The following is a 27,449-nucleotide window of genomic DNA, read 5'->3' on the forward strand; positions in this document are numbered from 1 at the left end:
AGCTGCTTAGTTTTTACGTAATATTATTAGAACGTTGTTCAAATAAAAGGAAACAAATCAGATCATGAAGAACTGAATACTGTGGAAAACAAAATCATCTGTTCTTTAAGGGTAGGATTCGAGCTCGAGACAAAAATCAAAGTTAAGATTGTTCAGGTGTTCCCTTCATTTACTTTTTGTATATTTTGAAACAGGCAGTAGCCTTGGCAGAAGAGATGAAATAACGAAGCGCTATTGACTGAAGGAAACAACCGAAAGTGTCTTACATGTCTCTTTTTTACTGCATTTCTTAACTTCTAACTGATGGTGAACAGTTTCAATCAAAATCACTTCAACTTTGATGCTTGATAACAAAATACTTTATTTAAATAACAATAAATAATACAACTGGAGATCAAATAAATAAATAGATGCAATAAATAAATAAATAAAATCATTATAACTCACGCCTAAGCGTAACGATAATTTGAACATTCTTCAGCACTTACTGAATGAAGATACTGGAGTTGAACCAGCTAGCTTATGCCTGAGTAAACTTCCTTCAGTGCAGACAGTTGTGCAGCAGGTACATTGTAGAACTTGGTCAGTAGTTGAAAGAGATGGTAGTGACTAATTAGGACAGCTTGTTCTGATGTGATAATAGAGATTTGATATTTGTTGTGCTATTATTTGATGAGGCTGAAGTTGAAGAGGTTGCAGGACGTTTACTTCCTGTGGTCTCCCGAGGAGATGTAGCCAATGGCTCGGTTGATAGTGATGGCTCTGATGTGGAAGCCTTTCATCATCTTATTCATCTCCAGCCGGTTGTTGTAGGACTCATTGCCCCACACTTTGGCATCCTGTTACAACAGGAGAGGATAGAGTGTGAATGCAGGACAATAAGGTCTCAGGAAAAGAAACCCCAAATACTCAAGATCAGTGATCCTAAAGACTGAAAGACAAGGTGTAAATATGGAACAAAGAATATAAAAATACCTTTGAGGGCAGGTTCTCTACGTCCAGCTGCGGAAAGCAGTTCTGTATAAACCGAGGAATATTTAGTTAGACAAGTACTTCCCAGGAGATTCAAACTATTTCACCTTGAAGTCTCGATGTCTCAATTTTAAAAAAGAAATTACAAGATAAACACACCTCTGTGAGATTCTTTGTGATTTCCACGATTGGGCTCAGAAGTCTAATTTCCTCTGGACCATTTTTGAGAGGACCTGTGAGGTAAGATGCAATCGCTTCGTGATAGTAGAGCAGGTCCTTCTTTATGTTCTTCAGACATTCAGTCTGTCAAAACAATGGGAAAACCCCGTTCAGTTTCAGCTACAATACCAACACATGCATATGAATCATAGCTTCTTTTTTATAGAATATACAGTGTGTCTGACACTGACCTCACTGAAGGAAGAATTTCTTTGTGTCACGCAACCTAAGTTCTGTGCAGGAAAACAAACAGACATTTAAAATCAGCAATGTTTACACTACAGTCATTTGAAGTTGCCCAACCAATTAAAACACAGTGAAAGCTGAACTGAAATTATGACAGCTGTCAGCTGTCCCCATAAACTGTGCTGCTTTGAGAAAAGGCTCACCTGAGTCAGAGTGGGTGCACAGGCCAGTACGGTCTCCCCAGTATTCCTCATCTCAATTTTTTCCGATTGGATACCATCACTCAAAGAAATCTGTAATACACAGTAAAGAAATTATTGCTACAGAGTAGAATAATCACGGATAAACGACACAGATACCGAGAAAAAAAAGGGAGGAAAATCAAGCAAAAATCACACGCTGCTGAGATTTGTACTCACGCTGTCCAGAGCTTTTGAGATGTTCAGCAGGAGCATCTTGTAGAAGTCGGCGCACTGACCGCCGGTCCCCGGGCTCGGTGCGGGCACCGGGAGAGCTTCGGATGTGCGCCAGCTCAGGGACAGCAGCAGCACACAGCTGGCGACGTCTGCAAGGAAAGAGAGAAACAGCCGTCAACGCACGAGTCTACACGGGCATTACGACACCCAGTTTGCACGAGCACGCAACAGAGCAATTTAAATAACAGCCTATCTGACTTACATAGTTGAATGTTCGCCATAAGACTGCTGATCAGATAGGGAACTTGGTCAGAGCTTGGTAAATCAGCACTGTTTCAGTCTCCGTATGATGCTGGGGTTTATATACTTAATAGCTGGGGGGGGGGGGGATTCCCTTAACTAAAACTAAAAGCATACATCATTATGTAATTTTTTGTATGGTTGAAAGAAAAACAAAAGATCTCTCTCTCTCTCTCTTTGATTAATAGTCTTAAATACCCAGCTCTGGGAAAAATTAATGCGCGATTTATGAGAGCATTTCCTATGTACCAAGGTGTAAAAAAGTCCACAATGATGAATAGCCTTCTAGTGAGGTAATCGTTGAAATCTTTTTTATATTAGGGGAAAATAAACAAGGAGTTTGCCGATGTGATTGTTGCAGATTGACAAGAAGCATCTATGAGGGGCACTTTCGATAAACTATATATACTCACAAGCTGAGATTCGTTCAGCATCCATGTCCAGTGCCTTTACTTTCAGACTATATATAGCCCACAGTCCTGGAAGCTGACGACGCCCTACCCACAACATATCAAAGTATAGTCAAGTGACGGCGTTTGCATATTTGCATCAAATCAAAACAACACGGATGGATGACGATGAAGGGAAATTAGTTTTTTAAGCAAAATTTTCAGTACATTGAAGCGCATGCACTGCGCAGCCTGTTCTCAGAAAGTGTGCAGTGTTATAAAGATGCAGTGCACGTGTACCATTTTATTCACTGCAGCAGTCTGTGCTTGTGAGGTGCACAGTTATTGCTTCCTGCAGACCTGGATGCAGAATAAATCATAAAAAACAGAAATAAAATAACCCAACTGTTGGTAAAAAGGAGCGGCTGATAGTAAACTAATCATAGCAGGGGCCAAACCAACATTGTGGTCTGTGGTGGTAAATTGTCAGTGGACTGTCATTAGGTGAGTAAGCGCCTCATTCACTTGTGGTAATTAATTCCACGGACGTTCTCCCCAACAGATACAACCGGGTGTCCATTCAGGCATGACTAATTACGCATGTTCTTGACCAACTGACTGATAACGTCAATGAAGAGGAGGTGGCATTATTATTATTATTATTTTCCTCGTGTTGAGGAGGAGGTGGTTGTGGTTTATGTCTGCTTTGTTTTCACTCATGCTCAAACTTGGAAAACAATGAGCAATGCCAACCAATCCCCACAGGGCAGGGTAACACGGTAGCCTGGCCATAGCGCTGTTTATCAAATCTATTAGAGAAATATCGGCTAAAGCTACAGTTTCTTTGCATAAAATATTAAATAATAACATTTAAATTACACAGTGTAGCCGCCTGACAATGTAGTCCCACCAGTATGATACTAAAATGCTGCTAAGGGACAGAGAATTAATTCACTGGATAATAAAAGTCCAAGAAAAAGTTTAAAAGAGAAGTTCTTCAGAATGGGTACTTTCTTCTACACTTAGATTATGTTCTATATATATATCAGCTCCTTTTTACTTATAAATTACCCTTTAACCACTCCAGCAAATGATATGAATGCTCCCAGTATCCATGAATGTAGTTCTGAACTGCGTATTTGCAAGTTTTTAAAATAGTTTTGTGTCGTGACACAGTGACTGTAGGTATTATTTACAAGAAGATAATTTTCAGGTGGCGTTTGGATATCAAAGTTACCTGTTAAATAACCCTACTACTTGAAACATTTAATTAAATAAATTCTCTTAAATTGGTTTTACTTTTCCGTGAAAGGAAAGTTAATCTATCCATTTTTATTTATTCATGTTTTACATGAAATAACAAAAAAGATGAAACAGACAGATGAGTGTTCATGTTCCGTGAAATGTGTATTTAACCTGTGTTAAATACACATTTCACTGAGGCTAATCCTAACGCTAACCCTGGAAGGTTGTGGATATGATCAAAACCTCCAGAACAACAGTGAAGGTGAGACTGTTTTAATGTCTATTTCATATGTGACAAATTAACTTTGAACTCTTTTTAGATGCTGTCTATGCTATGAGCTATCGTTCTGCTTTCTATCTATCCACAGAGGATCGGAGAATTACACAAGACTCAAAATGAGAGTAACGTGAAATTTTGAAACACACAAAGCACTACTTTTGTTCTCCTCTCTCACTCGTTTTCAGAAACTGCCGTCTACTGTGCTTACCCACTTTTGAAGGGAAGTGCATTCTCTGAAACTGTGGTCATCGTGTGGTTGAGAGGAGTTTCCTGGCCTTTGTCTTTGGACCATCAGACTTAAACTTACCATCACTCACTTTATACAATACAACATATGCTCAGATATATGATCCGAGAGTAAGAAGGGGAGATTTTCCATGTAAAAACACTGTATTCATTACCAAACCTACAAGTCATATAGAACTATTTCTGTATCCTTTTACCTTTCACTGGACCACAAGTGGCCATTCGTTAAATATTTTAATTCCACAAACTGTCCTTTTTCTTGAGAAACAAAAATCCCTGAATGTGACCCAAAAGGGGTTGCCCAAATTGATATGAAGTCCCTTTAAGAGCAGAAACGCAACCCCAATAACCCTCGTAGTGAGAACTACGAGTGTCATGATGAGGCAAGACCGAAAAAGGGAGTTGAGTCATACTACGTGTGATGTGATGTCATATACTCTCACTGCTATTGTGAGGTTTTAGTTCTTGCACTCAAGGAGGAAGCTCAACTGAAAGCGCAATTTCATCTCTATGTTATGCAGCAGCAGCAAAAGCAGCAAGTAGAAGTGCACAGCAAACCGCCATATATGAAACAAAGTTTATTCTTTATTTTACATATCTGTACATAAACATTTCTTCCCTCAAATAAAGTATCTGAATACAGTAGGATGAAAACAATATTAACACACTTATTCATTTAAAATGACTCGTGTCAGAAAATCAACATTCACAAAATGTTGAAGAGCAATTAGAGTGAACGTATTACCAAAAAATCTACAACTCCACTACAAGGCAGGCATGTTTTCCTTTTACACTCTTATAGCACCTTCAAACGAACATTTCTCATCAGCTGAAAACGACCATTTGTGCAGAATAAAAACGGGTCGACTCTGAAATACCTTTAAATTACCGTCCAACTTAAAATGGTCTGAAGTTAGTTTTCCATGATTTTTTTTCTCATACAGCGTTGTTTCTTCTTTTTTCTTCTTTTTTTAAATCTCATGACTGACTTTCTACTAAATTTTTCACTATTATTTTGTTTTGTTTTTTTCTCCACAATTTTTGAGCTTGAACAGTCATAATTTAGTGGTGAATGTAGAAAGTAAAAAAAAGAAACGAGAGCAAAGCGAGGCCGATCACTGCACAGGAAGCTGGGGGACAGAATCCATGACGACACACAATCAGTTGCCTCCTCTCCCAGGAAACAGGACGTGCTACACCGTCCTTTGCGCTGGGAGAAAACCACAGAAGCGAATGAACGAGGGCGGCCTTCTTCTGTGCTGCTGCTACCGCTGAAGTCAGTGAGTTGGACAGAAAGGGAGATGGGGAGGTTCGGGAGCAGACAGGGAAGCAGCGAGGAGCAAAGTACTTAGGACAAGCGGGGAGGGGTTCGGATCGACGCGGGGCAGAGGTGGAATGGCTGGAGGGGGAAAGCTTGTTTGGGAGCAGGGGACTAAGCTTGGCATAGGGAAGCGGATTGTAGGTGAGGGTGGGGAGTGTTAGGGTGGGGGGTGCTTGGGTGGAGGTTGGGGTGGTGGGGGGCATCTTATTTGGATAGGGTTTTCTCAGCCAAATGTTTCTGCTGGCTCTCGGCATGCCTGGAAAGAGAAAAGTTTTATATTATATTTATATTGACACTTAAATGATGAATTAAGTGACTCAACAAATCCAAAGATAAACAAGAGCACTCAAGCAGGGCAACTCCCCCTGAAGAGCGAGGGCCACACTAAAACTTTGTCACAATATGATGAGCCAAGCCTGTTATGACGTTGCAGAGCGTCGTACTAAAAACACAAAGTCTGCTCTCTCCACGCCCTTTCATACAACAAGTTACTCAAATTGGTTTCTTGACTTTTTTTCATGTCCCCCAAAGCCTAGTATGTTATTGGGGAGTTTGAAGATGATTAATAAAAATTGTGGATAATATAAAGTTTTTATGATTTTTGCATTTGGTACCACCCTGACAACAAATTGGTATCGATCATCACACCAAATTTAGAAAACTGTGGATGCTAGACCGCTAACAAAGAGACAGACAGAAACGGTTACACACAGAGAACAACACCAACAGCTAAAGCTGAATATCTGATCCCCACATGCCCTGGCTAACCTGCTGAGCCCGCCAGAGGTTTTTTCCTTTCAAAGGGAAGTTTCTGTCTCCCCAAGTGCTTGCTCATAAGGGACTGTTAGATCGCTGAGGTTCTTTTTATTAAGTTGAAAAGTTGAAAAGTCTTGACCTCTTAGTGTAAAATGTAAAAAAACTTCTTTGGTTTAAAAAAAAGGAAAATCTACTAAAATCTCTTAGGTGCACAGGTGCATTGGGTGGCATGTTCACCTTCACATGCATCACCATTAGTTTTACTTCAGGAGCTACATGCACAGCTGAAAACAGTCCCTTACAAATGGATTACTTACTCACATTTGAGTAATGTTTGCTCAAAGGGGAACTCTGCACATTTAAGACATTAAAGCTTGCAAGTGTTTACAATTCTCAGGGAGAACTACTTCACATGTGATAAGAAGTTGCGCAAAGACTTTTACAGCCACTGAGAGAGCCGTTGAAGTTTGCAAAATCTGCGTATGAATGAATCCCTTGCGTTCTTTTTTATAAGTTAAAAAAAATAAATAAATAGTGGGACGTGCAGTGAATAAATAGTTGAAAAGTGCTTTGCCACCTGGTGAGGTCCTCTATGTCAACCAGCATGGCGTCTTGCTCCATGTGTAGCTCATCCCGAATCAGTAGCAACTGTACGAGCTCCTCGTTGAGACCTGGAGAGATCGATAAGAGGCGGAACAGACACTGACCACAATGATACAGCATAATTTCATATTCAAACTACTGAAACTAGGGAAACACCACAATTACCACAACTGATCATACCAGTATTCCATTGTGATCCTAACAATAGATACTAAATCTACAAGAAACACTGGAAGTGATCCCCTCAAATTCCCATTATGGGTTCATACCATGGCCACTGAAAACTTTATCAGCAGTCTGACCACACACACTCCCGCTGCTCTCGCTGTCTTTAATATCACATGTTACAGCTATTGTCCCTTCAGTGCCAGAAAATATGAAGCATAAACTAAAGACATTTTCAACGGGGAAAGTCTGCTTTGTAAGTAAAAACAAACTCGTGCTTTTGGACTCCTGGGGATTTTTGGAACTTTTTTATGTAAGATGCGAGATTATTCATCCAGCAGTACAGGGATCAATGATGTGTACCGTGCAGTAACAGTAAATGCTCAGGGGAAGCTGTTAACTGGTACAACTCTCTGAAGTGACTAACTTATATATAAAAGTACTTTCACATCCACTAAAAAGGGTAGGGGTCACTATGTATGTGCATGTTTTTCCCCAGTTTATCTCTTGCTCATTTCTGCAAGTGAAAGCAGAGGTCAGCGTGATTCTGTTTGTATTCTGGGCGTGTGGTCAACTCACTTTCAATCTGGGAGTGCAGGTCGTTTACTATAACCTGGAGCTGTCCCACTGTCATGTCTCTCAGGTCTGTGGGCTTCAGGCTCCTTTTCATTAGACACTCGCTGATGTGTGGCATGTGTGGAAGCTGCCGAAATAGACACACAGAGTTATGTAGGGGAGAAAAAACAAGAGCAGAAAACCCTGTTAGACAATGTGTTTTCCCTAATTGGATAGTGAAACCTCACGCTAATAACCAAAGCACAAAATGCACAACTGACTTCTTTACTTTTTAAAAATATTTATATTTGAATGTTTACAGATGACAAACTGATCAAATTAACAGAAAACTGATGCATTTAATATTCCTTAAATCCAACGTGCAAAAAGCTCCATAAAGGCTGTGACTGCAGCTCATGATCCCGAGCCTTTAAACCACACAGACCTAGAAACAAATTGCCCTTCACACCCTCACGCCACTGGAAAGTGGCTCGTCCTCATCGTCTTATATTTTATGTTTATACGTTTTATCGCTGTAACGCCAAGTGTATCATATTTGATACGTCAGTTTTCGAGACCTCTACATCATCAGTGATTTTTTTTTAACCCCCTTATATGTTTATGTCAGTTTAAAGAAACGAATGCCGAATGTAGCGAAAACTCATATATTCAAATTGATATTCATTTTTTTTATTTCAAAATTTTCAGAGGCTTCAATGAACGTTCCAGTTTTTTTTAAAACAAATGTGATTTTTCTGGCAATTATCTCGTGGTTCAGGCTTTAAAGGGTTAATTATATTTCTATGGTAAAACATGGTAAATGCTGTACATGTTTTCAGTTCCTCACCGCAGCGTTTCTACACATTTATTTCCTCGACAGAAACCGAAGGACTGATTGTTTTGTGAACACAGAAATTGCTCTCCAGCAATTTGCTCATTTGCTCTGTTTTCAAATACTTACAGTGGGGCAAAAAAGTATTTAGTCAGCCACCGATTGTGCAAGTTCCCCCACTTAAAATGATGACAGAGGTCAGTAATTTGCACCAGAGGTACACTTCAACTGTGAGAGACAGAATGTGAAAAAAAAATCCATGAATCCACATGGTAGGATTTGTAAAGAATTTATTTGTAAATCAGGGTGGAAAATAAGTATTTGGTCAATAACAAAAATACAACTCAATACTTTGTAACATAACCTTTGTTGGCAATAACAGAGGTCAAACGTTTACTATAGGTCTTTACCAGGTTTGCACACACAGTAGCTGGTATTTTGGCCCATTCCTCCATGCAGATCTTCTCGAGAGCAGTGATGTTTTGGGGCTGTCGCCGAGCAACACGGACTTTCAACTCCCGCCACAGATTTTCTATGGGGTTGAGGTCTGGAGACTGGCTAGGCCACTCCAGGACTTTCAAATGCTTCTTACGGAGCCACTCCTTTGTTGCCCGGGCGGTGTGTTTTGGATCATTGTCATGTTGGAAGACCCAGCCTCGTTTCATCTTCAAAGTTCTCACTGATGGAAGGAGGTTTTGGCTCAAAATCTCACGATACATGGCCCCATTCATTCTGTCCTTAACACGGATCAGTCGTCCTGTCCCCTTGGCAGAAAAACAGCCCCATAGCATGATGTTTCCACCCCCATGCTTCACAGTAGGTATGGTGTTCTTGGGATGCAACTCAGTATTCTTCTTCCTCCAAACACGATGAGTTGAGTTTATACCAAAAAGTTCTACTTTGGTTTCATCTGACCACATGACATTCTCCCAATCCTCTGCTGTATCATCCATGTGCTCTCTGGCAAACTTCAGACGGGCCTGGACATGCACTGGCTTCAGCAGCGGAACACGTCTGGCACTGCGGGATTTGATTCCCTGCCGTTGTAGTGTGTTACTGATGGTGACCTTTGTTACTTTGGTCCCAGCTCTCTGCAGGTCATTCACCAGGTCCCCCCGTGTGGTTCTGGGATCTTTGCTCACCGTTCTCATGATCATTTTGACCCCACGGGATGAGATCTTGCGTGGAGCCCCAGATCGAGGGAGATTATCAGTGGTCTTGTATGTCTTCCATTTTCTGATGATTGCTCCCACAGTTGATTTTTTCACACCAAGCTGCTTGCCTATTGTAGATTCACTCTTCCCAGTCTGGTGCAGGTCTACAATACTTTTCCTGGTGTCCTTCGAAAGCTCTTTGGTCTTGGCCATGGCGGAGTTTGGAGTCTGACTGTTTGAGGCTGTGGACAGGTGTCTTTTATACAGATGATGAGTTCAAACAGGTGCCATTCATACAGGTAACGAGTGGGGGACAGAAAAGCTTCTTACAGAAGACGTTACAGGTCTGTGAGAGCCAGAGATTTTCCTTGTTTGAGGTGACCAAATACTTATTTTCCACCCTGATTTACGAATAAATTCTTTACAAATCCTACCATGTGGATTCATGGATTTTTTTTTCACATTCGGTCTCTCACAGTTGAAGTGTACCTCTGGTGCAAATTACTGACCTCTGTCATCATTTTAAGTGGGGGAACTTGCACAATCGGTGGCTGACTAAATACTTTTTTGCCCCACTGTAACTCATAACTTTAATAACTTTTTGATAGCAGCAATAAACTATAAACTTAAGAATTACCAGCTCGCTATATTTTAAGGCTTTTAATGTTTAGACGTGTTTTCTTTTTCTTGACAATCTCTTTTAAAGTACAGTATGAACACTGAATAGGTAATAGCTCTGTAAGTATTTACCCAAACACACATGAAATAAATTATGTACCCCATAGAATTAAAGCTGGTATTTTATAACTTATAGAAGTATAAAATTTAACTTATGTAACTTCAATTTCAACATAAACTCCAATGAGTTTTATTAAATCACCAAAGATTATAAATTCAGTTTTACTGAGTTTATTGTAACTTCACTGTGGGAGCTTGTTTCTGCCACTGAAAAATAACCAGAAAAATCAATTTTCAGTTCAATATCTCAAGATTTCAATGGATTTTCTCATTTTTTTACATATTTACTCTGAACGTTGATTTGAAATTTTGAGTTAATAATGCAACATTTTGACTTCTGGATGACAACGAATGCTCGTTTTGTTTTCCAGTTGCTTAAGTGTTTGTGTCAAATGATTTAACTCTTCCAACAAAACAGACTCTGTACTATCCGAACCTGAACAAGTTCTGAATTATGTTTCATTGAATCTCTATTTTAAACTTCAGACATTGGCAGATTTCATTCAATCTTATGAATATCTGATCTGCCATTCACTGCTCCCAGACTCTGACATCTGACATCTGAGCCTGATTAGATTTACACTTTTTTTGTATTCAAAAAACAACCTTAAGAAAAACAAACGTGAACCCGGTTAAACCCACACTGTCAGGAATTATCAGCAGAATAAGGGCAGTGAAACTGAATCCGAGTGGGAAATAAAAGAGTCAGCTGTTTTGCCTGAACGCTTTCTGTTTGCATTCTGCAAAAGGAATGAATGCATCCCAGGCTCCTGCTTCCCTGCTGAAACAAAAGGATATATTTCCCTTTGTTTTTCCTTTGAGCGGCAGTAAAGGTGGGGGATTTCAAGTAGGCGCTACTGTTTGTTCACAAACATGTTGACAGCACCTTATACAAGTCCACAGCACATGAACTCGGTGTCTCTGTGGGTTGCTGTCTCTCCAGCAGGGGCCAACTTCACAGAGTCATCTCATGTCTAATTTACATTTATATCACCTCTCTTTTCTTGGAACCTTTTGATGCTGCAAGTTAGCAAGAAATCACAGTCGGTTGCACCTGTAGTGCAAACATCGAGCACGTAATCAAAGACGAGTGACGAGAAAGAGATGAGAAAATAGATATTTAAACTCTCCCTTCACTATTACTTTTAACATGCTAGAATCTGTGTAGCATTTTAGTGCATGTATATATATGTTTTAAACTTTTTTAGGCTTTTTTCTGCTGGTTTTGTGTATATCAGAATCTCCTTGCACTAGCACCTGTTCCTTCAGATGCAATAAAGCACTAAAGCATCACGTGTGCTTAGTGAGGCTCACCTGGGCGGATCATTTCCTCTCTGTCTCTGCCTCTCTTAACAATCTGTGTCAACCAGTCTGCATTCTTTATCTTTGCATCCAGCGCCCGTTTCCTCGGTCGTGGCCCACTTTCACCTCCAGCCTCAGTGGAGATAAACGCGAAGAGAACGCACTCATGCTCTCTTTTCGTAAGGGGTGCGTGGGCTCGCTCTTCTTGGTAGTCTCATTTCACTTTCACATTACTACCGGAACAAGTATATATGAGGCTGTCATGCGTCAGTTTCAGTTTCGGGAAATTGGCTATGTACAAGAAGGTCACTTGAGAGTGACATAAGGAGAAATGTGATGTCAGCATGCGTGGGCCATGGGAAAGGCTTGAGACTGGTATTAGTCGTGACTCAACTTCTGAGTTTCTGTGGTAGACTGACCGTACTGCTAATTGTCATCTGAATATTCAAAACCAGAAAGATAATTTCCTGTGATGACTCTGTGTCATATTGAGGAGCTGTAAAGCTTTGTGAATGAAGTCAAGAAAGAAACTAGAGGCTTTACAGTGGAAACAAATTATTGCCCCCATTTCCCTCTTACTCATTTTCTCACTTTCTCTCAGTGATTCTGCTTGAAATTTTAGGACGACTCTCTAACCAGCAGACAGACGTTTAGGTGTAATCTCACTGCACAGGCCACAGCTTCCGTTCTTTTCTCTTGCCCAGTGGCAGGTCTGGCCACTTCATCAGAAACTTCATCACTTACTTTTAGCGTATCATTTCTGTTGTTTATCCAGTAGTATTTTCAGTTGGTAATGAAGTATTAGCATCTGGTATTAGCTATAAACGCAGTAGCTTTAGCTCATATTTGAAATCTTTATGGATTATCTTTAATTTTTTATTCAACCTGTTACCTGTAGGTATATATTAAAACTCTTCGTATATATTTTAACTGTTTGTTAGTAATGTAGCTTTAGCTTTATTAGCTTTAACTAATATTTCACCTGTTTATCTTTAGTTTATCCACACAGAGCTAAAGAAGGATAATGATTTAGCAATTAACTATTTCACCTGTTTATCCTTAGAGTTTTAGTGCTACTTTAATTATCTTGACCCAGTCTTGCTTTGGAAAAGCTAGTTTTCTTCAAGATGTCTTGACTTTAAGGTTTTATAAACAGACGGTGTATAAAACATTAAAAGTCTACACCTGACTCGGGGTTACTGAAAGCTGTGTATAACAATAAGTTTTACATATCAGGGCATAGTACAAACTAGGCCTTCACGGGATTATTGCAGCACCTTGAGTCATTTCTTTTTCAGCCTTTCTGTTGTACACCTGCTTTATGCCAAGCTTTAGCTGTTGGAGAAATGATCTATTTAGATCTACAATACTTTGGGAAACACAGGAGTTCACGGTCGACTTAACAGTATGAGGTGTTTGTGCTGATTGTGTTGATTTGCAGTGTTTGGACTTTCCCAAATGTAGTGCTGTGGCCAAATATCTGTCCAAGGGACACTGTTCCACAAGTCTTGTGGTTCGTTCAGTTGTAATTTTGCAAACATAATCCACGCTGTCGTGGTTTTTGTTGTTTGTTTGTTTATGATTGATGGGGCTTTTTCTGTATAATTGCAGAGTCTTTACCTTACAAAATAAAACGCCTTGAGGCGACTGCTGTTGTGATATGGAGCTATATAAATGAAACTGAACTGAAAAAGTGCATTTCCCCTTTTTCTTTTTAAAGACAGAAGAGCCTTGCTGCCCAAAACCCTTCCAAATAAGCCGTACTTGTTCAGTGTTTTTCCTGATTTTGTTGTGATGAACTTTAACATTTATTATGCTAACTGACTGAGTTTGAGCTGTGGCTTTGGGGGTTTTACAGTTTCTCAGCATTGCACAGTCTGACCTTGGGGTGAATTTCCTGGGACATCCACTCTTGAGACGACTGACTACTGCCTTCAGTATTTTCCACTTGTGAATAATCTTTCTTAGAATGATGCATGGTCATTCCTTACGTCTTTCCTCCTTGGCATTTCTCTAACCTACACCTGAAACTTCACAGATTTGTTCACACGTGCTGATGACGTTAATCACATGCACCTTGCTGCTGCTTACACTTTTAATTCCTATGGAAGCATTAAGGGTGTTCTTACGTTTTCACACACACTGCTTTGACATGTTGGCTCAGTTTTATATTAAATACATAGTGTAACATGTCATGGTTTGTTCACCTGAGGTATTTACCTAAATTTTAGAACGGCTAAGGACCAGATTATTTTTAATATGTAAAACCTTAGAATTTAAACAGGGTGTAGTTTATTCTGACTTCCTCTGCCTCAGCTCACTAAGATACGCATTACACTAATTTGTAATGATATCTTAAAGGACGTCTTTTTTAAACAAATTATAATTTTACACTTTTCAAATTAGTTGAGGCCTGCAGATGAACCACTTGTGGTAAAAGCGCTCTTAGCTGGGAATCACCGTTCACCACTTTACATTTGTAATGAACGCAGTTTAACAGATCTCTGGTGTTGCGGAGAAGGCGGGCAGCTGTAGCCTTAAAACATTTTAAAATTCACTGCGGGTCGTGTCCGCGTGTGACGGTGATGTCTTCTGACTGCTGAGCACTGCTACATCCCTGAACACCAAAGTCGATGCTTTCTGGCATATGAATTATAGATGGACCCGGGCGAGTTGCCCTTCTCGTTTCTGAATAAGTAAAAAAGTTCTGACTTCAAGTGCGCGTGGAAACAAAGTGTGCATCTGTGACACCGTGGATGTGTGAGTGTCCCTTGGCGTGCGTGCTCCGGAGGAGGCAGCGGGGCAGACATAAATGAATGAAATAATGATGAGCAGGGCTGTCATCACCTTCCTCTCTTTAAGAAGAGGAGAGGAAACAGAGGAGGGGTGGGTGGGCTTTGACTGGTATTTGTTTCCATTACATCCCAGCGTAAGCCGTGTCAGAAAAGTGCCACTGAGAGAGAGCATGTAGAGGGCTACAAGACGCGTCTTCCCCTGATTATCAGCAAACAGTAAAAGTGTCAGTCCTCAGGGACATCACCTAAACTGCTCATTTTTCACTTTCTCTAGGCTTTCACTCTTGGATAAATAAAATTATTTATGGCCTAGACATACTCTAAACCTTCTCTGAGCAAAAGTAGAAAAGCTTCTAAGTAACTAAGGTTGTTCACATGAGCTTCACGAGCATCTTGTCTTAAAGAAGTCACCCGCTTGAGTGAGTCAGAAGTCAGCTGTTAGATCCATACACTGTTAAAAGTGGTCTTTTTAGTCCTGTAATAATAATATTTATGATGTTTTGGCCACTTTGGACCCCAGAAGAGAAAATGTAAATTACACTGACAACATCATCACCCTGTTTTTTAAAAAACTAATTAATTTTAATCAAGAAAGTTTAAGTCTAATAATAATTGTGTAGAGCTTAATCACCACTCCGTCATGCCATGACTTGTGAAAGGTCAAAAATTGTATGAGTAACACACAAAAAAAGGAAATAAATGAATAAACAGCTAAACAGACAGCCTCGGATTTCTGGAACTGACCAGGTCAGCCACTGGTGACTTTTTGCGGTTCTGTTTTTCAACCTCCACCTGCATCTTGGCCATGGGCTTGGCCATAGCCAGGGCCAGTTTAGCCTCTGCTTGCAGCTTCTTCTGTCGACTCAAGAAGTCCATGTCCTCCAGAGACTCCGAGTCATCCTCTGTGGTGTCCCTGTCCGAGTAGGAAGAACTCTGTTTGGACTGCAGGGAGGAGGAAGGTAGGGAGTAGGCAAAATGGGAATTGGATAATTGAAGGAGAGAGGAGACACAATTGGAAGTTAGAGGGAAAATAACGTATGGATCACATAAGAAAGAGGAAGTAATAAGGAGTTAACGCTCATGACTTCTTGGCATTTTGGTATGCAGATTTTAACACTGATGAGAGTGTCATTATGCACATGGGTGCGACACAAGGCTCAAATTTGATCTTTCTCCCTCTCATTTTGTTAAGTATGTCTCAGTGTGATAACAGGTTATTGCAGCCAGTCATCCGTGGTCTCAGCGAGCACCTACCAAATTGCTTTTCCTTGGAACTGTGAACTGGTGAACAGCGCAGAAAACACGAGCACAGAAATTCATAAAGGTGCTAAACTGCCAGTTATCTCTCTGATTCATATTGAACACACTATCCCTCCCACTAATCTGCTTTCATTCTTATTATTTCTTGATTTTCCGTTGATACAATCAAATCTTTACACTTTGCTACTTTCACATCATCATTACATCTCATAGTGATATCAGGATTTAAGTCCTTTTTTTCTTCTCCATTTTTGAATTTTGCCACGGGCTTCAGTGGTGGACGTGTGGGCATCTGTGCATACCATAGGGGACAGAGGTGTGTCCAGGCTAGTCTCCGTCTTGCTGTCGTCTGCATCGCTGTCCTTATCGCTGCCACTATCGTTGACAAAACAGATTTGTAGGTTCATCCCACTCTGCAGCCTGAAAGAGAGGCGTGAAAACACAGAGAAAAACAATATTAGCACAAAGCGGGCGTTAAGTTGGTTCACTTGTTAGTTGATTCTGCAGTGACTGACGCAGACTTGGAGCAACACCAAAATGAACACTGATGCACTGCTGCTCTTACAAAGAGTGCTGCGAGTGTAAGAGAGCAAACACAAACCTTGATGTGCTAAAACACAGAAATACGGGAATAAGAAAGAAGATCCCAATAGAAACAAGTGCCCTTCATGAGCAGAGAAAAGTGCCAGCTGAAGATAAAATTAAAGAGAGCTCTTGTTTTTAATCATCTCCCCTTTGCATCGATCCAGGTGGCCTCAGATAGGTCTGCTGCAATCTGCCTGGACCAGAGGGGGTGTATTTGTGCCATGGAAGAACAGAATGTCGCAAGGTGTAGCTCCATCCCACTGTGGATCAATAATCTGCTTAATTCAATAGAGTAATTACAAACAGAGGTGACTGATTACATAGCATAGATCCAATCAGTCCCAATAAAAATAGGACCTGAGTGGCTGGTTGGTTTTTTGAGTGAGAGAAGGAGAATCAAAACACTCTCTGAATTGCACAGACCACTAAAGTGACTTTTTGACAACTAGGAGACGATACACTGAAGTTCAGCAATAAACAGTGTAGGGCCTGGCTGATATATGTATATATATATATAGTGCTTGGCAATATAAATCTGGCTCAGACATATTAGCATTGGTTAATATATCAGCTGACAATTAGCACTGAGTAGAAAGAGATGGAAATGCCTGAGACAGTGTCATAAGATGTAAACAGTCTTTTGGTACTCCAATATGAAAAATTCATAAATGTACTAAGCTCCTCATTTCAGGGTTTTCTCGAGAACATCGTGTTAATGTCAAACTGATGAGTGCATCTTATTTTGCACAATACTGCCCTTTGACGATTAACCACAAATAATGAGAAATCCACTTGATTCGAATCACGGGGATACGATGAGCACTGCAGTTCCAGTAAGGTACAAGTAGGAGGTTGTGTGTGTATGTGTGTGTGTTTCTGTGCATACACACGTTGGTATTTTCTTGGGAAGTGAAAAACCACAAGGTCTGACTATATGACATTACCCCACTCAGCTGCCAATGACAGTAAAGAGAACTTGATAGATATACATTTTGATTCAGCGCACTTTCACATTTAGAGAATTATGTGACCGCATAACACCCTCCACACACACACTTCAAAATAAAACAACAAAACAAACGAACGAACAACAAACCGCACACAATCAAACACTTTCCAAGTGTTAGTCACATGCTTATACGAGAGATGTCAGCTGTGTTACCTTGAGGACAAACTGGGTTTGCCACTCTTGCTACAGCTGGTGTAGATGCCCGGCCCATCATCGAAGAAACTGCCCAGGGCCAACTTCTGCCTGATAGACTCCCGCTCATTCTTCTGGGCCTGCAACAGTAAAATAACAGGATTTGGTTACTTTTTGTGATCTTTTTGATGACTGATATTGCAGTTTCGAAATTAGGCCAAGTGTCTTCCCCTTTAGTAAGCTTCATCCCGCAGGACATGCACAGATAGAAAGCAGTGCCACCCTGATCACTTTCTGACTGTACAAACCAAAGATGCAAGCATATCTATAGCAGCATCTGTCTTAGCCAACTTTGATACAAAGCATGGTGTAGGCTGATTTACTAAAAAACAACAACCTGTTTTTGAAATATTAGAGCTTCAGAAGTTGACAGTACCAGGATTCACCAGGAGGTGGTACTGTTGATTCAGAGAACAACACTTGATATCTCAGACAACGTGCAAGAGTTTATATAGAATAAACCCCTGAGAAATTACTCTAATGCACATTTCATGCATAATTAAAGGTGCAAGAAATTCCAAACAACACAGTTTCAGAGTTTCTCTTGTCTTGCCTCTTCCCGTAGCTCAGGACAGCTTCAGCACGGGTGGTGCTCATACAAAATCGCACCAGCTACCCATCTCGCCTCTGCTGATAACAGGTGAACACAGCAGGCAGAGATGCACGCTACTAGTGACCCACTTAAACTGTGGCGTCACATTTTTGAAGGATTTTGAAGCTCTGCAGAATTTTTTGCAGGTTGTTTGATACACAGTTGCCCCAAACACTGCAGTGCTTAAACGTCCTTCTCTCAAATGGGAGTCTGGGGACCTGAAGGGAGGGAAAGGTTTACAAAACAAAGCTTTACATGATTTGAGGTTAAATCAACTATTTGGTTTGTGCACAGCAAAGCTATCCATAATGATGACATATTAACGTCTTATGGGAACCAGGGTACTGTGCTAAGATATATATCATGTAACTGCTACATTCCTGCTCTGTCTGTAGTCTCTCTCTTTCCCATATTTCTGGCCTGTATTTCTGTCTTAGAAAAGGCAAATTGGCAAAAGGGAGAGCGTAAGACTGAGGTGAGAATGTGCTAAGCAGGAAAGAGATACCTGTGGTGTTTGCCTGACTGATAGTCACTATTCCTGTCTTTGTGAGTTTGTCCATTACTTTATCTCCTTCCTATTTTCATGCAAACCATCTTAAAACTTTTCACCTTGCTCATCTGTCTTGTTGTTTCCATTTACATGCTTTCTTCTTCATCTTCATCCTCAGGCCCGTCCTAACCCTTCCATCAAACGATCTCTCTGCGTTCACTCTGTTCGTTACGCTACTCCAAATCGCACATCACACCTTCACCGCTCTCCCACTCATTTTCTCAACTCCTTCTCTCCCACCTTTCCTCTCTCACTGCCTATCTCTCTTGACAATTGCGTGCAGGCGTTGGTGAGAGTGCCTTCACTGAGGACAAATTAACATATTAACATAATCCCACTCCACACAAGAGGCCGCAAGACGCTCCTTGTGCAGTGAGCACACACACACATAAACATGCACTGGCATGTTGAGGAGCGGACCTGGCACTGCTCTGTTTGAGACACTCCCTGGAGAACACACTTGAAAGTTTCAATTCACCGCTTCAAAGGTGCAACAGCAGCCTGTGTGGCACAGTGCAGGTCAAACACGTATACTACACATCACTCATACTGACTGCAACAAAGCTGTCACTCATGTTACTCCACTGAACAGTAGCTCCAAGCAAAGGTAAGAATCAAAAGCAGCAGGCTCACTGAGCATCGGTAACTGCATGCTCCGCTCATGTGGTGAGAGCTAAGAAAAGACTAAAATGAGGGATGGGAAGGAATTCTTCACGAAGGCTCAGGGGATATTTTGGATGTTATTAATGTCACCTTAACAACAGGTAAAGACATGCTGAAGACCTTATGTAGGTGGAAATAAAGATCCAGATCTATTTAACAGCTTTGTGTTTATCCAGTTTTTAGTAATGTTTTACTATTCAGCTCAGCAGCACAGATTTACATTTAACGTCCAGTCATCAGAGTTCAGAGTTTTTTAAAATACATTAGTGATGCAGAAGACAAAGCATATGCTGCAATAATGTGCAACAGGGATGCCCAAGGACACGCTGGTTACTGATGATATTCAAGAGCAATAATTAACAGCACTGCTTATGAGTTTTACTGTTATACTCTTAAGCTGGTTCGACTCTATATAATGCAAACAATGAATACAGGAAAGCCAGGGCTGTTTTTAATCTGAATATTTTCTCAGTCAGCCGAGAAATCCTTCAATTCATTCAAGGTTACATCTTCACATTCGTGTTGTCTGTCTGACTAACACTGCAGAACACAAAGATATCCACTTGGTAATTATATGGTATAAAACAAGGAGGAAAGAAGCAGACCAGCGGGTTTAAGAAAACAGCCTATTAATGCAAGATAATTCTTAATTTTATTAGGGGGGTTATATTGGCTGGGTCTGATTATTGGGGGGGTCATAACCCCCCTAACCCCCCTGGAAATTACGCCCCTGGCAGGTATAGTCGTGATGCACTGTCAAAACTGATATGAAGACACACAAAACAACATTACGTTCCATAAAGAAGTGGGAAAATCTCTGGGAGTCAAACTGTAACACTGATCTGCAGTTGGATTAAAGCCGGATTAATGTTGTTGTGTTTGTGTCCGTAAGCATAGCTCTTTGGCTACACAGAGGAAAGGATTATTACAATCCAACCAACCAGAGGCTATGGAGACGCACATGCGTGTTGCTGGTGGTGATAATGTGAGGTGTGTGGATCTGACACTGCGTGGTCACTGGCTAACGACTTGTGACTGATAAGTTCTTATCTGGTGAACTTACCCTGACAAATTCTCATTTCTTCGGCGAGCACCATAACGCACTACATATTGGTTTCACATTTGTTTGCCCACATTACTGGCTGTTATATTGTTGACATCGCCCCCTGGTGACAGTAGACGACTACATCACGCAGATGTGGCTCTGCAAAGCTCTGCACCTGACACCTGCCTGACAAAACAACTTCCTCTCATTGAATAGGCGTCATCTGTTATACTGCTTGTTTGCGTTGTGCACTTGTGTGTGCGTGCAGGTGGTAAAACAGTCATCATGAGAGATCCATAAACCTTTTAGAAAGGTGTTGAATATGCAACTAACAAGAGGAAGTGTGAAATGGGCAGAAAAAAAATGTGCATGTTTTTTTCTCTTTAAATGTTAATATTTCATATTAGTTTCAGTTTCTCCCTTGACTGAAAATCAGTTTAATTACATACTTTTCAAACGCAGGAAGCTATCACATCCTGTCACAGTTTCCATATTCACTTCCACCTCTTACAGGTGTGACTTTTGAATGACAAGCAAACCTTGCAAGTCACAGGCTCCAGGCACACAAACCCTTTCCATTAGGTTTGCTATTCAAACATTCTTCCGTGCGCTTTACTCTGTAATTTTTCTGCTAAATATCCTCCCAAAGAAAGAAGAAAAACTAAAAATCCACAAAGCGCAAATGAGCATTTCCACTTGATGATGACATGGAAAATTGCTGGATCCATTACATTAACATTTTAATGCACGAAACGAGTAAGAGACACCGAATGAGAGATCATCCTAACTACCTCCATCAGTTCCTGGCCTAAACACTAGAGCCATCACTTTCCAAATTAGATTGGGACCAACACAATTGGACTAATTTCTGTTTTTCCTCAAAATCACCAAGCAATTTCCTCTGCTGAAAAAACCCTCATTGACAAAGGCATTTCCTCCTCTCCACTCTGCAGTACAACCATTCATCCGCAGGCCTAGAGGGTGATTTAGGCCTGGCAGTGGACGACAGGGTGCTTGTTTTGAGCCTTCAAATCTTCCCTGAAAATCTATATTAGAGAAGGGAGATGAATTTAATTATCCGCACCAGCAAAGAGCATCCTCCTTCTGCCTCCCACAAAATTGTTGGTTCTCGTGGCCAGAATTTTTTCAGTGGTTAAGATCTGAGACGTGTTTACATGTAAATGCTGATGTGCATGAATCAGTACAGCTGTGCTTGACTTTTCTCTGATTTCAGTCTCTGAAAGCCTTCTTTTACTGTAACTTAAAATATGTGGTAGATAGTGTTTCTTTAAAACTTATAAACCCCTTCACTCCTTTGCGAAGGCTAAGGAATGTGATCAGTGCTGCATACTTTATCTTTTTTTTCATCAAGATTAACCCAAAAAACTAAAGGCTGAGTGTCTGGAGACTTGGTGGACAGGTGGCGCAAGGGAAGTGCATATTAAAGTTTGGAACAGATGGGGATCACTTTTGTTGAATTTGAGACATATGGTATTGGCCTTGGCTGAGGAGTGCTCTACAAGGTTTCTTCATCTCTTTTCACACAATTCCTTACAAAGTGGTCTCTCTTTTTCTGCACAATGGAGTCTTTTCAGTGACCCGGACCTTACTCCCTGACTGAGAACAAGAACCCACTGTTATCACACATGCACTTCTTGTGAGCACAGACTTCAGGTCTTCATGTATATTATTAGTAAATGCACGACAGTGGAGCACACCTGGGCATGACTGGGTGCTTGTTTTCAGCGAAGGTGCTGTGTCGATGTGCGTGTGCGTTGCTGCGTTATGAAATTTCTGTGTGATGGTGTGAATCCAAACGGGGATGACTTCACTCACATATATTTTCCAGGACTAACAGTGGGATGCTGCTGAACCCTCAGCTTTACAAACAGAAACAAGGCCAAAAAGTCTTCTGTGTGAGCCAGTTGTTATGACTGTGCTACATACTTTCACATTTCACACAGATGTTCTTGCAGGCTTAGAGTAAAACTGGATCAACTTGACTATATTTAAAATTTAAAATGTAACATCGAGGGGAAAATGCTCATTTCTATTTTTGCTTTCTTGCTTGTCTGCACTGTCTGTACCACTGTAATGTACAATTACAGTTCGAAAACAGTGAGTGCATGTCCAGCAGCTGGTAATCCATTACACAGCATAGCTACTTAGAAGCATATCTAAAGCAAAATAGCACATGAGATTTTGTAACCCCTAAATAAATCAAAGTGAACAAAGTGTCAAATCTTCGTGGTCTTCTTGGCATACAGTTATACAATGACTTTCTGAGGATGGCATCTGCTTTATGAGGACAGCTTTACACCCTGTAGGCTAAACTGACTGACTACTGGAAGAGCCTTCCCATCTACACGGCAGTGATATTCTCATCTCAGCAGCAGAGGAAGCGCACAGATTTCTTTAAATGTCTCTAAAGAGGTGTGTGCTTGTGTGTGTAAGACTGTCTTCAATTCTCATGCTATCTGAGACCCGTCTGTCCAGGCAGTGGAACATTCCATACAGATAAGAGACCTGACCTTTCACCCCCCGTATAGTTCAGCTGCAGGTCAGTGCAAGGCTGCTCCTGTCACTCAGATTGGAAGGGAACAACTCAACAAGTGGCACTGGGCTACACATGAATGTTCATGTGGGGTAAAAGAGGTGGGGGAGGGTTTTGGTGGGAGAAAGGAAAAAAAGAAGGGGGGGGGGGAGACTGACAAAGGGAGGCAGAAGAGATAAGGAGCATGAAGTGGGTTTGGACAGGACAATGGGTCCACCATGTGACACTAGAGCATTCTTTCAAGCAGAAGGGCTGAGTATTTGTAGAGCAAAGTGCAGCAGAGTTACAGAATAAAGTCCTGGTTACTCATACTGTTTTGTCATAACAGTGGCCCGAATACGTAAGTGCTTAAAAGCCCAAACTACATCAGCCTCGGTCTTTGAGCTGCATTCACAGCTGTGCACAACACGCAAAAGTGGATTAAATGGAAAGTTCAGCCATTTGGAATTTTTTTTTATTACTTTTCTTGCTGAAAATCAAATCAGAAGCTGAAACTCACTATCACGTCTCTGCTCAGTATGAAGGTGAGTTAGTTCACCGAGGAGACTGGGAACTAACAAAAACTATTAGCCCATTAGCTCTCTCTCTAGAGCAAATCCTTGAACTAGTGATGTCAGACTTACACAGTGCAGTGTTGCGTTGGACTATTTCTGAGCCAGTTGCAGTAAGAGACATTATTATATTATAAAGACATCAAAACACTCAAAGGATCCCTGAACTGAAATCTGTGGGAAAATTCCACCAAAGATCGAGGTGGAGGTTTAACTTTCAGGGCACATGAGCTTTTAAAAACTTTATTTTGGGCCTAAATCAGGAAAACGTTTGAAGCATTTTTATCAGATTTTAAGCAGATTCTGTAGTTTTTTTTCTCCCCATGACCATTAAAGTTAAATTAAGACCTCCAAATAACTTCCCAAATAAGTGCCTTTAAAGGTCTAGAATAACTTGGTGGAGTCACTTTATGAAGGCTTTTACTCACAGTGAGGTTAATGGGCCATCATGAAACGCACAATTTAGTGTATTCATTGGATTGGATTAAACAAATAAAACATTTCATACTGATTATAAATAAATTACAGATGGCTGCATTAGGAACTGAGTTAACTCCGAACTCTGTAGTAGCGCTTTTACACTTTGCATTAAGTTTGAACTTCTATTTTTGTCACAAAACAGAACAAAAGTATGTTCAGTGGTTTAAGTTGGCAGACACGAAGTAGAAGAAACCTACCTAAAATAATCCACCTGCTGACTTCACACACTTTCAAATCATGCAATTAATGATCAAAATTTGATTCCATACTTTCTTTTACCTCTTTATAATCATCACTGAGGTAGAGACTGGAGGCTTGCCTGATGACATCATCCACCCCTCCACATACATCCGTTTTATCCAGTGCCTCCCTCATCCTTCTCTCCTTCTCCGTTTTCCTGTCTTTTCCCTTCTACGTCCCAGTCAGTAGGTTGTAGTCCACACTGACTCCTGAGCTTTAGTCCAGTCAAAATGCATCATAATCCCAGTCAACTGACCCCTATCTACTCCTCTACTGGTGTCTTCTCCTCGTCTTACCCTAACATGTTGTGACGCTGTTTCTCCTTCCCTGCACTTTCTGAATACTCTGCACGCTCGGTCTATAGGTTCATTCCGCCTCTCCCACAGGACTGAAAAAGCATAGTTGTCAGAGGTAAAGCCCCTTTAGACCCTCCCTACCTTCCACCCTCTGGCCAGGGCAGCCTCTCACAGCTCAGGACAGGAAAGAGAGAGAGAGAGCGAGGAGAGAAACTCAGACGGGTGTTTGTTTCATCTTCATGCCCTGACATGAGGACAGCAGCTGCTCACCACCAGTTTGAAAAGAGACACCTCAGCGATGGGACAGGGATATCCGCAGTATGTGTGTGTAGGGGACTGTGCTCGCCCATGTGTGTTTTCGATGGTTTTTGTTGTGTCTAAAAGCCCTCCTGGACATCATCTCTCGCTCTTTATATTTCTTCCCAGTCTGTCCCACATAGGATTTCTGCGTATGATAAAACTTTGCAAATCAGACTATACACTGAAGGTGAATGAATGTTTAAGAGTGAGCATATGTAACAGAGAAGGTGGTGTACTCCCTTCCTGCTAAGGTAAAAATAGTGCCTGGTCCAGACTCCAAAGCCAGCAAACCCCACAGCCCCGGCCAGCTAAATAAACCCTGACAGAGCACAATAGACCATTAGTCTGGCACACAAGCACACACACAGTCACTCACTCACTCATACACACAAAGATTGCTTGTGCCTTGTATCGGTGACTTACAATTTCAATCTGAGCTCTCCATGGTGTGTAATGATCTCATCTTTGTGAGACGTTATTGACCCGTGACTCATATATTTGTCATAGCCGCCCAGACAGAAAATTATATCCAGATATGGCTGCAGCTTCACACTGCAGGGAACATGACTTCACACAAACACACGCAGTCACACACACACCGTCAGCTGGTTACACAGAAAAATGGCCGGTACGACAAGAACTTAGAATGACAAATCTGGTACTCACTTATATTTTTACTTCATAATGACGAAATGTCAGCACATCTCTGACAGATTACAACTGATGTTATTGTTTTTACTCCTTCCTGTTAAAATTTTCAGGCACAATGCATTCAATACACAGTTGTATTTTAGAGGTTTGTTTTATTTTATTTAATGGAAAACAAGATACATCAAACTTTGTATTTCCAAAGTTGGAAATCTGAAATATCCCAGAAGTGAAAGGTATTTTACACATGCAATGTTACCTTGTAACATGTGTGCTGCTTCTCGTATACTCTATAAGGCCTTCCCAGGCCACGAGGATCATTTCCAGTAGTTAGTGTACTAGATGAGAAATAAGATAACTTGGATAGATTTCCAGCCTGATTGAAGGTGGAGGGTGTTAGCTAGCTAGAGGGTGTATCAAACAGCATTAGTGACCATGCAGGATCCAGTGCCATCCTTAGTTACCTTCAGAATCTGTATGAAATGAGGGTCATCTCAAGGGCACAATTGCCCAGGACCCTCAGCAGGTTGGGGGGAAGATCATAATGACCATTTGCTCCATCTGACATTGTAATTTGAACCTTTTTCCTCACAATTCAAGGTAACTTTTTGTTTTGTTTACTGTATTTCATGTTTTGTGTGTACTGGATTATACGTACTCTAATCTTTCAAACATTCTTTGTAATTCATGTGGGAAAACAGCTTAAGATATTCACGATATATTTGCAGCAGTATTTTAAAATCATTATTACGTATTAGGAACAACAAGTGAAACTATGGTACCCTTAAAAGCTTTGTATAATTAGACAAGCTAACCCTGATCTCAAACAGAGTAGACATGAAAGTTAAATAGAGGTTTTTTTTTATTTTTGAAGCATTAAACCACCGCCTACAGGTGGCTTCAGATGATGTATCACGCTAAACAGTGAGGGATCTAAATGAAAGACAAGGATATCAGATAAGAAATAAAATTCCCAGCCAAGGACAAAGGGGGACACGAGGATTGTGAGGAGAAGACGAGAGGGAGGAGAATGCCAAGTGGTACTGATGAACATGAGTCACATTCATCTGTTTCTCTGCTCAGAGTGAGAGAGCGCGCAGATGAGAATAACACGAGAAAAAATATCAAAGAGGAAGACAGTTGGGGAATAATGCAATTGGATGATAACATCAAAGAGCTTTTGAACACACACACACACACACACACACACACACACACACACACACACACACACACACGCAGAAGGGTTAAGTGGAAAAAATAGGAAGTGGATTTGATTCAGTGTTGATCCCTGTGGATTATGGGCAGAGTACAGCGAATTGTCTGGCTGTCTCCTGAATCCACCCACACTGGGGTGCTGCTGGGGACAATACATGCAACACACACATACATGCGCAGGCTGATAAAGCCAGTGGTAGCCGTCAGCGAGAGCGGCCTGTTTGGAGTTAGAGGGTGGGGCAGAGTTTGCCCCGCTGGGTCTCGACTTCATTACTGAGGCTGACTTCATCGTGAAGGTGAAGTCACTGCTGATTCAAGTGTGATAGGAGGCTGGGGAGGAATTGGTTACCTGGTCTACCTAGTCAAAGGAGGCAAACAAACGCACATCCACTCACTAGTGCAAACATTCCCTACTGACAGTTCAAAGGCGAAGTGAACTGTGGGTACTTTAAGCTACATTTAGGACACACACACGAGGCTGCACACATGCAAGTTAGTTCTTCTAGTATAGGTGATGACTTGACTTTATGGTCAGCTGTGAGAGCGAGTATGAAAGACAGAGAGACACATACACACACAGAAAGGCTTATTGTTCCAAGTGAACAGAGGGTGACTGTGGGAGAGGGTTCCTGGCACCTCCTGTACGCCTGGGATCCAAGGCCAGTGGCGCTATGTGTGTTTCTGTACTTGTATATCTATCTTTGTGAGGACCAATACAGAATTGAGAACTTAGGGGTGAGGACACTTGCAGGAAGTGAGGACAGTCTGGTTGCTCGTCATTTTCTGACACAC

At 41.1% G+C, this 27,449-nt stretch overlaps 2 protein-coding genes across 6 annotated transcripts in view; both read right to left on the reverse strand.

The window, feature by feature from the left end:
* Positions 1–323: 323 nt before the first annotated feature.
* il12a (interleukin 12a) lies at positions 324–4,768 on the reverse strand. Of its 2 annotated transcripts, none has more exons than XM_085430273.1 (7): positions 2,507–4,768; positions 1,797–1,942; positions 1,581–1,670; positions 1,383–1,424; positions 1,132–1,275; positions 976–1,017; positions 324–839 (listed from the first exon to the last, which is right to left on the reverse strand). In XM_085430273.1, exons 1-7 carry the CDS (start codon positions 2,601–2,603, stop codon positions 705–707), a joined length of 696 nt encoding a protein of 231 aa, XP_085286399.1. In that variant the 5' UTR covers positions 2,604–4,768; the 3' UTR covers positions 324–704. The 2 variants fall into 2 exon arrangements, with proteins under 2 accessions (XP_085286399.1, XP_085286400.1); XM_085430274.1 differs by lacking the exon at positions 2,507–4,768 and adding an exon at positions 2,056–2,152.
* Positions 4,769–4,816: 48 nt separating this feature from the next.
* The window catches only part of schip1 (schwannomin interacting protein 1), a 236,687-nt gene continuing 214,054 nt past the window's right edge, over positions 4,817–27,449 (reverse strand). For 3 of the 4 annotated variants that reach the window (XM_085430266.1, XM_085430267.1, XM_085430269.1), the window contains 6 exons: positions 17,482–17,600; positions 16,037–16,154; positions 15,219–15,416; positions 7,678–7,801; positions 6,908–7,001; positions 4,817–5,830 (listed from right to left, as the gene is read on the reverse strand). In XM_085430266.1, coding sequence (XP_085286392.1) covers positions 5,779–5,830; positions 6,908–7,001; positions 7,678–7,801; positions 15,219–15,416; positions 16,037–16,154; positions 17,482–17,600 — 705 coding nt within the window. In that variant the 3' untranslated portion in view covers positions 4,817–5,778. Of the gene's footprint in view, positions 5,831–6,907; positions 7,002–7,677; positions 7,802–15,218; positions 15,417–16,036; positions 16,155–17,481; positions 17,601–24,234; positions 24,603–27,449 lie in introns of those variants that run through there. The other variant, XM_085430268.1, reaches the window with a different exon arrangement.

This window comes from Copadichromis virginalis, linkage group LG14 (genome assembly GCF_057382275.1).
Source record: "Copadichromis virginalis isolate Kocher_CV1m ecotype Utaka linkage group LG14, C_Virginalis_male_GT1.1, whole genome shotgun sequence".
In the NCBI taxonomy this organism is placed as follows: Eukaryota; Metazoa; Chordata; class Actinopteri; order Cichliformes; family Cichlidae; genus Copadichromis; species Copadichromis virginalis.